General features: G+C 42.4%; 1 protein-coding gene across 1 annotated transcript in view; it reads right to left on the reverse strand.

The window, feature by feature from the left end:
- The window catches only part of LOC115146011 (neuronal PAS domain-containing protein 3), a 346013-nt gene that overhangs the window by 11937 nt on the left and 321101 nt on the right, over positions 1–12975 (reverse strand). Inside the window, 3 exon segments of the mRNA XM_029687751.2 lie at positions 684–790; positions 1752–1945; positions 10581–10699. Coding sequence (XP_029543611.2) covers positions 684–790; positions 1752–1945; positions 10581–10699 — 420 coding nt within the window.

Here is a 12975-nt window from a genome sequence, read left to right on the forward strand (position 1 = left end):
CTTAGTTCAAAGTTGAACATAAACAAACAAAGAAGACATGCAGCCATTTCTTTTGAATGGAATGTTGGGAGTGAACTTGATATCACTTTCACTGGGGTCTTGGTTTCCCTTCTCCCTCCCTGGGGTTTGGAGACCTACTGACCTACAGTATGGGGAGGATTTATTTCAATGGCACATAGTTCTAGAGCCCTGATGTTGCCACCCCCAGAGATTTCCCCTGTCCAAAGTAAGTCACCGAGGTAGATCACAATGGGATCATCTAGTTGTTGTCTCTCTACAGGCCGATTACACTGATTCCGGCTTTAGCTCAGTGGACTAACCCAGTCTTGTGACAGGTAGGTAGACCTGAGTTCAAACCCCAGATGGTCACAGAGGCAGATCATCTAGATGTTGTCTCTCTTCAGGTCTATTACACAGATTCTGTACACGGACAAGATCACAACAACTTTGTTCCTGAACAACAACAGCTCTGCAGTGAAGCAGACGAGGACCAATGCTTTCGGTGTTGGGTGGAGAGATGGCGCTGGAGATAATTCTGACAGTTGTCCTAATCTGCTCCGAGTGACCACTACCCATAACAAAAAGCAATCCTAAATCAGGAACGTTACTCTGCGATAAAGTGTTCATAATAAGTTGTGTTCAATACTGAAACGTTGTGGTAACGTTTACAGTATAATACTCACAGTCTAAATGGCTGTGCCGGATACCCTCCACATCCTCCGCGTGAATGAACTGGTAACACCTCTTCCCTACGATGTCCACTGGCGTCAGGTCCATGTAGTCGCTAATTCTACAACAGGGATTTGAACAGGATTCAGCATGTAAAGGCAAGAGAAGAAGCAGCGACGGAAACAGAGAGAAAGATTCGAATGGGGTGTCATTACAGTGTAACCAGACAGGCAATTTTTCTTGTCACCCTGATATGTCAAACTAATGACTCTGAGGCAGATAAGCCCACGTATAACTCAGAACATTCAGGGACAAAAGGCTATTATGGAACCTAGGATGTCTTCCCATTCCACATGATAAAATGCCTATCACTTAGTATTGAATATCATCTATCCCTTCTTTTTTTGCTTCACCCAAAAGCAATCTGTCTACTATCTGTCTTAAATATTGTGCGGTTATTTTCTGATATTTCTAGTCTCCCACAAACCCTATGAAAGAGATGAAAGAAGTCCTGATCAGTTTCCTATTTTATTTTCCCAGAAAGGCTGAGACTATCTCACTGTAAAACTGACTGTCCAGATGTGATTTCCTCATAAATAACTGACTGTCTGGCAGACAGCGGTAAAATACATCTCAGTGATCTCAATCCCGTAGAGATGAGGACGGGTAGCAAAGAAATACAATGCACAAGATGAGGTGTACAATACATCGGCCTGTTACTGTGCAATTTCCAAACAAATCGTACAAATAACAACACTGTAGTGATTAGAGTGTAACTACCTACACAGGTATAAGAGCAACGTCATGTCAAGTTTTACCCATGATCCATTGTGGATATATTGGTTGTAAGAACCCGTTTTATGTAGTTTTGACAACATTGACATGGGTGATCAAAGTGTTAACAAATGAGGTGAGTAGTTCTGTGATACGTATTTTATCATCATGTGTATTTTTACTATAATGTGTATTTCATTATCCAAACTATTAATCCCTCATTGAAATGCACTCTTCTCTTGGTGAATACCCATGTATTTCAGTTATGTATTTGACAGTCATGTGGGTAAGGTAAAGTCAAGTCTTACCTATTCTCGCAGTAGACAATGTTGAGGTCCATGTTGACCCGGGTGACAAACATTTGGCAGTCTATGCGCACCTCGTTGATGGTGGGAGGGGGGAGGGCGTGGGCTACCACCACCATGCCCATGATCTGAATGGGTACAGACCGACTGTGGGTCAATGCCATCCGGATTCTCAGCCTGCCTGTAACATGGATCACCTATATGAGGAGAGAGAGAGAGAGAGAGAGAGAGAGAGAGAGAGAGAGAGAGAGAGAGACTGAGTGTTTCAGTCCAAAAGCAGTGATGGAGAATTCTAAACAAAAGATATAGACAGAGAATGGAGGTAGGACACAAATGTTTTCTCCTGAAATGATATTCTACACAAGAGAAGAGAGAGTTGAAGGTCCTAATTATTGCTAGCTTTAAAGTTTCAGCTAAGCTTTAAAGTCTTTGTAGCTCCATTTTGCCCTAGAGGAGGAATTGAATAGATATGCACACTACACTTTCAGATCCATCCATTTTAATCACTGCCAGTACACCCAGGGGGAATTGTTTTGTAGTCTTTAAACTACTGACACTGGCCTCTCAGTGGCACACCTCTGAGATTGGTGAGACGCGATTATCATCATTCACACAGACAGTTCCTGCTCCCTAAACTCATTCAAAGCCTCAGACCATAGGGGACCTCGGTGCCTCTCCTGCTTCACCAGGGACAAGGCAACCCTCAACAATGGGAACGAGACATTGAATGCCAATTGGGATAGAGAGACAGACACACACACACACACAAAAAGAACAACCCTATTTCAGACATGGTGTTGTTTTTGGAGCTTGGGAAGCTAACAGAACATTGACATGTTACAATGGCCCCGTCAGAGTGCTGGCCCAGGAGGAAAATGGTTTTGATGGTGTATGATATCTCCTTTTCAAAGGGAAACGATCAGTGATTGTGACGTGCTAGAAGCCATCATCAGTTTCCACAGTTAAATGATACTGACTCCTTTCCCCTGGAGTTTCTCCAGACAAAGAAGAACTGTGAATTGTCGTTTCAAACCCATTTTGAATGCAACTAAACTCTGTATAGGACATCCAATGGTATAGTTGAACATTTTTAAACAGTGTGAGAATCAAAAGAGTAGAAAGTGGGTACGAGCCAAGACCTGCTAAAACACACAAAACAAAATGCTAGGAAAGGCATTTTGGGGCTGAAGATTACAGCCTGTCTAGGGCTTGAAGTCACGCTGCTCTCAAATAGAGTACTGTTTTTTTTTTTTTTTTTTTAAGTTGAAGAGTGCAGTGAGACCTTGTTCAAGATCACCAGGGGAATGACTGTGAAGAACAGTTAAGAACAGTAACAGGTACTCTCAATCGGCTACCCATGTATATTATATTCTGTTCAATATGCCCCCCATGATTTGCAGTTACAGTAATTTCTGTAACATGTTAATCAGCTACTGTGCAGAATATACAGTGCATTTGGAAAGTATTCAGACCCCTTGACTTTTTCCACATTGTTTCGTTACAGCCTTATTTGAAAATGGATGTACTTGCTTTTTTCCCTCATAAATCTACACACAATACCCCATAATGACAAAGCAAAAACAGGTTTTTAGAAATTATTGCAAATTGTTCAAATTTTTAAAAAATGGAAAAAAAAGCATTTACAGCCTTGAGTCTTCTTGGGTATGATGCTACAAGCTTCATGATGCTGCCACCACCATGCTTCACCGTAGGGATGGTGCCAGGTTTCCTCCAGATGTTACGCTTGGCATTCAGGCCAAAAAGGTCAATCTTGGTTTCGTCAGACCAGAAAATGTTGTTTCCCATGGTCTGAAAGTCTTTAGGTGCCTTTTGGCAAACTCCAGGTTTGTCATGTGCTTTTTACTGAGGAGTTGCTTCCGTCTGGCCACTCTACAATAAAGGCCTTATTGGTGGAGTGCTTCAGAGATGGTTGTCCTTCTGCAAGGTTCTCCCATCTTCACAGAGGAACTCTGGAGATCTGTCAGAGTGACCATTGGGTTCTTTGTTACCCCCTTGACCGAGGCACTTCTCCCCCGATTGCTCAGTTTGGCCAGGTGGCCAACTCTAGGAAGAGTCTTGGTGGTTCCAAACTTCTTCCATTTAAGAATGATGGAGGCTACTGTGTTCTTAGGTACCTTCAATGCTCCAGAAATGTGTTGGTACCCTTTCCTAGATCTGTGCCTCAACACAATACTGTCTCGGAGCGCTATGGACAATTCCTTCAACCTCATGGCTTGATTTTTTTCTCTCTGACATGCACTGTAAACTGTGGGACCTTATATAGACAGGTGTGTGCCTTTACAAATCATGTCCAATCAATTTAATTTACCACAGGTGGACTCCAATCAAGTTGTAGAAACATCTCAAGGATGATCAATGGAAACAGGATGCACCTGAATTCAATTTTGAGTTTAATAGCAAAAGGTCTGAATATGTATATAAATAAGGTTAAGATTTCCCTTCACTGGAACTAAGGGGCCTAGCACGAACCATGAAAGACAGCCCCAGGCCTCCTGAGTGGCGCAGTGCATGGCATTGCTAGCTGTGCCACTAGAGATTCTGGGTTCGAGTCCAGGCTCTGTCGCAGCCAGCCGCGACCGAGAGACCCATGGGGCGGCCCACAATTGGCCCAGCATCATCCGGGTTAGGGGAGGGTTTGGCCGGCAGGGAGATCCTTATCTCATCGCGCACTAGTGACTCCTGTAGTGGGCTGGGTGCAGTGCATGCTGACACAGTCTCCAGGTGTATGGAGTTTCCTCTGACACATTGGTGCGGCTGGCTTCTTGGTTAAGTGGGCATTGTGTCAAGAAGCGGTGCGGCTTGGTTGGGTTGTGATTTTCGGAGGACGCATGGCTCTCGGCCTCTCGGCCTACCAATTGGATACCACAAAATTGGGGAGGAAAAGGGGTAAAAAAATAAATATATATATATATATAACATAAAAACAACCCCAGACCATTATTCCTCCTCCACCAAACTTTACCGTTGGCATTGGGGCTTTCAGAAAGTATTCACACCCCTTTACTTTTCCACATCTTTGTTGTGTTACAGCCTGAATTTAAAATGGATTAAATTCAGATTTTGTGTCACGGATCTACACACAATACCTCATATTGTCAAATTGAAATTTTGTTTGTAGAAATTTTGTTTTATTAATAAAAAATGTCAAGCTGAAATGAAACCCCTTTGAATACTTAACTCAGGCCTAACTAAGTTCAGGAGTAAACAAATCGCATAAGAAGTTGCATGGACTCATTCCATGTTTAATAATAGTGGTTAACATGATTTTTTGAATGACTACCCCATCTCTGTACCCCACACATACAATTATCAGTAAGGTCCCTCAATCGAGTAGTGAATTACAAGCACAGATTCAACCACAAAGACCAGGGAAGTTTTTCAATGCCTCACAAAGAAGGTTGGTTGATGTATAAAAATGACAAAAGCAGATGCTGAAAATCCCTTTGAAATGTTAAAGTTATTAATTAGGCTTTGGGTGGTGTATCAATACACCCAATCACTACAAAGATACAGGCTCTTTCCTAATAGTTGCCAGAGAGGAAGGAAACCACTCAGGGATGTCACCATGAGACAATGGTGATTTTAAAAAAAGTTACAGAGTTTAATAGTAGTGATATCAAAAACTGAGGATGGATCAAGAACATTGTGATTACTCCCCAATACAGGACAGATTGAAAAGGAGGCCTGTACAGAATACAAATATTCCACAATATGCATCCTGTTTGCGACAAAAACTGCAAAGAAATGAAATGAACTTTTATTCCTGAATACAAAGCTTTATGTTTGGGGCATATCCAAAACAACACATCACTGAGTACCACTCTTCATATTATCAAGCATGGTGGTGGCTGCATCATGTTACGGGTATGCTTGTCATCAGCAAGGACAAGGATGTTTTTTAGGATAAAAATAAATGGAATACAACTTTAACCACAGGCAAAATCCCAGAGAAAAACCTGGTTCAGTCTGCTTTCCACCAGATACTGGGAGATGAATTCCCCTTTCAGCAGGACAATAACCTGAAGCACAAGATCAAATATACACTGGAGTTGCTTACCAAGACGACATTGAATGTCCCTGAGTTTTGACTTAAATTGGCTTGAAAATATATGGCAAGACTTGAAAAATGGCTGTCTAGCAATGATCAACACTCAACCTCCCCCTTTTTCCTCCAAACATAACGATGGTCATTATGGCCAAACAGTTTCCCCAGACCAGAGGACATTTCTCGAAAAAGAAAGATCTTTGTCCCCATGTGCAGTTGCAAACAGTAGTCTGGCTTTTTTATGATGGTTTTGGAGCAGTTGTTTCTTCCTAGCTGAGTGGCCTTTCAGGTTATATCGATATAGGACTCATTTTACTGTGGATATAGATAATTTTGTACCTGTTTCCTCCAGCATCTTCACAAGGTCCTTTGCTGTTGTTCTGGGATTGATTTGCACTTTTCGCACCAAAGTATGTTCATCTCTAGGAAACAGAATGTGTCTCCTTCCTGAGCGGTATGACGGCTGCGTGGTCCCATGGTGTTTATACTTGCGTACTATTGTTTGTACAGATGAATGTGGTACCTTCAGGCGTTTGGAAATTGCTCCCAAGGATGAATTTTCCAAGCTGTTTAAAGGCACAGTCAACTTAGTGTATGTAAACTTCTGACCCACTGGAATTCTGATACAGTGAATTATAAGTGAAATAATCTGTCTGTAAACAATTGTTGGAAAAATTACTTGTGGCATGCACAAAGTAGATGTCCTAACCGACTTGCCAAAACTATAGTTTGTTAACAATAGATTTGTGGAGCGGTTGAAAAGCGAATTTTAATGACTCCAACCTAAGTGTATGTAAACGTCCGACTTTAACTGTATGTATCATGTCAATCAATGTCTGGCTGATCCATTCAGAATCACTCTGCATATGAGAGTTCCCTACAGTCCGTTGGGCAGCAAAGTGTTGGACAGATCTAGGGCGGCAGGTAGCCTAGCGCTTCGAATCCCTCAGCTGACTAAGTGAAAAATGTTGACATCTTTCAAATAGTTTTAGTGTTTGCTTTAGCCTGCCTGAAACCTGGGTTTTCCAACTTCTCAATTAGGTCCAGTGTGCCAGGTAAGCTCAATCAAGCCCAGCTTTAGTATTTGAAATGATTTGAAATAGTACTTGAACCCAGGTCTGGAACAGTCTGCCGATCAGGCTCACACATCAGTCAGACAGTATGCTGTCTATCTTGATCAGACCTCGGCCAGTGACGGCCAGGTAGGTGCTGACACACATTTGACAAGGCTGTTGGTTGGCAGGTTTCAATAGGACATCACAGCAGCACAACGAAACCAGGGCAGAGGAAGACATCTAATGACTGTACTGGCTGGATGGAACAAGCCCATGATGCTTTGCTCCAGAGGACACCATCCCATGCAAAAATAAAATACACACTGCTCTGCTTCACTCAATTGAATACAAAGGAGCTCTCTGTTAAATAAATAAACATTCAAATGTATTAAAAACGTACAAAATGGAAATTATATTTTCAGAAGCCCAAAGCTTGGGGCATTAAAAGTTAGTTTGAAAAAGACAACTTTTCAAGTAATTGCCACAAAGCAAACGGCGGCTAGCTAGATTGCTGCAGGAGTGCTCTTGGCAAGAACATCATAAGCTCTGGCGAAACATTAAATATGCTCAAGCAGCTAAATGCAAACTGACACGGCAAGGGTTCACAACAGCGGCAGTGAGAGGCAGATGAATAGCATATCTCAATTTAATACAAGCCAACATAACAAAGGGATCAATTTTTATAATTCATGGTTCAGCACACAATGCACTCTCTCCCCCGCCAGTGAATATAGAAGAGGTATACATAAGAAATAAGATTCATCTGTTCCCAGGGATTCTCTGGAGTGCTTTTGAAATGTGATACAGCACAAATAATGATGGAGAACCTTTACATGAGCACATTAAATGAGATGGGCTGAGATCTGTTTAAAAAAGATGGGTTTAAAGCTAGAGCAGAATTCACTTTGATTTGACCTCCAGAGTGAAGTGGGGATATAAGCGGCCATGATGCGTGCCGCCGACGTTGCCGTGCATCACCTCGCTTCGCCGCCCGGGTTCTCAGCTGGAGGAGCAGATCACCTAATGCCTGGTGGATGCTGTATGCAAAATTCATACCTACCAACCACCCGCCTGTAACAACACAAGTGTTGACTTAATTTAAAGTAAACGCAATAAGAGGTGTCCTTGTCTGGCCTGTAATGTATGCATGTGTGTGTATGTGAATATTTATGCCTGGGCACCATGGCGTCCATACTTCATGGTTATTTGCATATGTCTGGGTGGACATGGCAAACAACATGGGAGATGTAGAACTATGGAAAGAGACTTTTGGATTCCCTCTCTCTCTCTCTCTCTCTCTCCCTCTCCCTCTCTCTCCCTCTCCCTCTCCCTCTCCCTCTCTCTCTCTCTCCCTCTCCCTCTCTCTCTCTCTCTTTATGTACACAGGGACTCATTATGGATGGGCTGTAGGAACAGAAAAGGGGCACCCAACACTTTCCCACCTCCACCACTTCCTGTCCTTTTCTCCTCTCTCCCTCTCTCTCTCTCTCTCTCTCTCAGGAAGAGCCACCCATTATCGTCCAAGACCAACGAAACCCAATTTTTGGTGTCAAGTCAGACGGTCAATTTCTTTCTACCTTCTCATTCTTAGTCCGGCAAACTTTGCTACTGCAAATACAATATAGAATAAAGGCATTGGAGAGATATATCCAATCCCGCTCCACTGCTGTTGGGTTTACCCTTGAGAACACAAAGTGCATTAGGGTGGGATAATGCCAGAATGAGGCCAGACACAGACAAAGAGACAGAGATGATATGGAGATCCTTAGAGAGAGATAGAGGCATCAGGATGAGGCTGGGCTCGTCCCTGTGTGTCCTTACAGCCCATAGCATCAGCCTTAATCCTATATCTCTGTTCCAAACCCCAGAAGCCACACATCTTATCAACTTAATGTTGAGCCTGCTTGACTTTTTCTCGATAAAATAATGTTTTACACCGACAGCTACAATTTCTCTGACATGCTATGAGTATGATGATGACTACAGTGCCGTAGAATTACATATAGAACGCCATACAAAATATTAAGAACATGGGCCAGCATCCCTGTGGAACGCTTTTGACACCTTCTAGAGGTTTTGACACCTTGTGGGGAGGGGGGGGGCAACTCAATATTAGGATGTTGTTCTTAAAGTTTTGTATATTCAGTGTATATACAGTGCCTTCGGAAAGTATTCAGACCCCTTGACTTTTTCCACATTTTGTTACTTTACAGCCTTATTCTAAAATTGATTAAATAAAACAAATCTATCTACACACATTACCCTATAATGACAAAGCGAAAAAAATGTTTTTTTTTTAACATGTTAACAAATTTATAACAAAATAAAAACAAAAATACCTTATTTACATAAGTGTTCAAACCCTTTGCTATGAGACTCGAAATTGAGCTCAGGTGCATCATGTTTCCCATTGATCATACTTGAGATGTTTCTACAACTTGATTGAGTCCACCTGTAGTGAATTCAATTGATTGGACATGATTTGGAAAGGCACACACCTGTCTATTTAAGGTCCCACAGTTGACAGTGCATGTCTGAGTTAAAACCAAGCCATGAAATCGAAGTAATTGTCCGTAGAGCTCCAAGACAGGATTGTGTCGAGGCACAGATCTGGAGAAGGGTACCAACACATTTCTGCAGCATTGAAGGTCCTCAAGAACACAGCGGCTTCCATCATTCTTAAATGGAAGAAGTTAAGAACCACCAAGACTCTTCCTAGAGCTGGCCGCCAGGCCAAATTGAGAATTTGGGGGAGAAGGGCCTTGGCCAGGGAGGTGACCAAGAACATGATGGTCACTCTGACAGAGCTCCAGTGTTCCTTTGTGGAGATTGGAGAACCTTCCAGAAGGACAACCATCTCTGTAGCACTCTACCAAAGCCTTTATGGTAGAGTGGCCAGACAGAAGCCACTCCTCAGTAAAAGGCACATGACAGCTCGCTTGGAGATTTGCCAAAAGGCACCTAAAGGACTCTCAGACCATGAGAAACAAGATTCTCTAGTCTGATGAAACCAAGATTGAACTCTTTGGCCTGAATGCCAAGCGTCACATCTGGAGGAAACCTGGCACCATCCTTACGGTGAAACATGGTGGTGGCAGCATGGGGGGGGTTTGTTCCTAAAGTGTAAAATGTTCAAATCCTTGATGAAAATCTGCTCCAGAGCGCTCAGGACCTGGGGAAAAGGTTCACCTTCCAACAGGACAATGACCATAAGCACACAGCCAAGACAACACAGGAGTGTCTTCGGGACAAGTCTCTGAATGTCCTTGCATGGCCCAGCCAGAGCCCGGACTTGAACCCGATCGAACATCTCTGGAGAGACTTGTAAATAGCTGCGCAGCGACGCTCCCCATCCAACCTCACAAAGCTTGAGAGGATCGGCAGAGAAGATTCAGAGAAACTCCACAAATACAGGTGTGCCAAGCTTGTTCTTCAACAAAATACTGAGTAAAGGGTCTGAATACTTATGTAAATTTGATATTTTTATAAAATGTGCAAACATTTCTAAAAACCTGTTTTTGCTCTTTCATTATGAGGTATTGTGTGTAGATTGACGAGGGGAGAAAAATAATAAGGCTGTAACATAACAAAATGTGGAAAAAGTCAAGGGGCCTGAATACTTTCCGAATGCACTGTATGTAACACCATACTGCTGAGGGAATGTGGATTATAGGATCTCTGTGGCTTGGCCACTGTGCCTCTGGGTCTTACCTTATAGCCTGAAGACTTGATATGGACACCTCTCTTGGTCAGTGTGGACTTCATACGGATGAAGAAGGAGCGCTCTAGAGTGTTGTCTGGGGAAAGCAGGCTGGGGCTGGTGGACTCAACTGTGGAGGCAAACACACACACACACACACACACACACACACACACACACACACACACACACACACACACACACACACACACACACACACACACACACACACACACACACACACACACACGCACGGTTACTTTACATTATCTGGCCAATACATCTGTGTGTTTGTAGTAGTGTTTTGTAGTAAGCCTAAGAGAGGTGGTGTGATATTAAGTAAGATGGGCAGACGTAGTAACTTCTCATTGAGTTTCTATCATCTCCCAGGTAATCTTCTAGTTTGAAAAAAACCCTCAATAAAATCAACACAATACAAGTTGCCAATATAAGTTGGACAATGTTTTAATCATGTTCTGTAATAGCGTACAACCTCTGCTTCGTCTAACACTGTAATTGTTCAAAAGTCAAGTGCATGTTTCTTTTCATTGAGCTAAGTGTAGTATGTATTCTCCATGAAGTACAATATTGCAATTTCATGTAATGGAATACTTATTAGAGTTGATTCACGTTTCTTTTTATATGCACAAACAAACAAGCGTGACATTGTCAATGAATTAGAGCTCATCTAACTCTAAACAATGATATTCATCCTTGATTCAACAAAGTTCAAGATCCAAAGTCAATTCTAAACATACGTTTGTCATCTTCGTCTCAACGCATTTAAAAACGACCACGACTGAGGTCAGTCTGAGTCTCGGCAACAGAACACAATGAGGATACCTATTAGTCAAAGGTGAAATGGTCCATTTGTCACTCTGTGTTCCTGCGCTCCTGATCAAGGCTTAATAATCAAATGCATATTCATAACATTCAATCCATCTGGGGGGATAATATAGGTGCAGACAGGCCCGCCCCTTCTTGTCTCGCTGAGTGTGTGTGTGTGTGTGTGTGTGTGTGAGAAGACATGTTAAACTATACTTTTGGGGACCAGAAGTCCCAACAAGAACAGGTAACTAAGAAAAATTGGGTTGATTATTGATTAAAGGCTATTTCTAAGGGGTTTAGGGTTAAGGTTAGAATTAGAGTTTGTGATTTGGATTAGAATTATGGTTAGGATTCAAATAAGGGGTTAACGGTAAGGTTTAGGGGCCTCCTGAATGGCGCAGCGATCTAAGGCACTGCGAGCGGCGTCACTACAGATCCAGGTTTGATACATGGCTTTGTCGCAGCCGGCCGCAACCGGGAGACCCATGAGGCGGCGCACAATTGGCCCAGAGTTGTCCAGGTTAGGGGAGGGTTGTCCTTGTCCCATCGCGCACTAGCGACTCCTGTGGCGGGCCAGGTGCATAAACTCTGACACGGTCGCCAGGTGTACGGTGTTTCCTCCAACACATTGGTGCGGCTGGCTTCCGGGTTAAACATTAAAAATGTTTTGTAATTCTATGAATCTTACCCAGTTGATTAACTCACCCAGGCGCCCAAATCTTAAATGTCCAGATAAATCCTCCCTGATTGATTTGATATTGACAAATGTTCCACATAAATATTCTGCGGTTGGTGTTTTTTGTAATGATTGAAGTGACCATTGTTGCTGTTAGAAATAATAAGGTTCCAAAGACAAACCCACATTTTATTCGTAAGAGAAATTTGAAGTGTTTTAATGAGCAGGCTTTCTTTCATGATTTGTTTTATTTTGACTGGAGCAGATTGAGTTTATCCCTGATGTGGAAACTGCCTGGAAATTCTTTCATGGTGGTTTTTCCCAAATAGTAAACAAACATGCCCCATTCTGCAGGTTCAGGGTTAAAGGGCGGGATAATCCATGGTTTTCTTCTGAGCTGTCTTGTATTATTCAAGAACGTAATCTAGCCTGGGCTAAAGCAAGGAAATCATGTTCTGATGCCGATTGGCTTATTTTTATGCAGTTACGAAACAAGTGTTATTTTCTTCTCAGGAAGGCCAAATCAGAATATTTTATGTCTGTTACCACTGATAACCTGAATGACCCTAGAAAGTTTTGGAAGGCTATTAATTAAGTCTATGTCTGGTAACAGTCATGTTAATGAATTACCGTTGTGTTTTGAAGGACTCTGTTGCTATATATGACAAAACTGAAATGCTGAATTGTTTCAATGAGCACTTTGTATCATCTGGTAGGCTGTTTGATTCAATGTCCTCTGTCTCTGTACAACCCTGTGTGGAGGAACCAGTGAGAGCTGGTCAAACTTTTAGCTTTTTGCCATTCTCAGTGCAGGTGGTACATTAAGCCCTGAAATCCTTAGATCAGAGAAAGCCTGTAGGTCCTGATCTTTTGGATCCCTGTTTTTTAAATCTGGCAGCTGA

Source organism: Oncorhynchus nerka, linkage group LG18 (assembly GCF_034236695.1).
Source record: "Oncorhynchus nerka isolate Pitt River linkage group LG18, Oner_Uvic_2.0, whole genome shotgun sequence".
Classification (NCBI taxonomy): Eukaryota; Metazoa; Chordata; class Actinopteri; order Salmoniformes; family Salmonidae; genus Oncorhynchus; species Oncorhynchus nerka.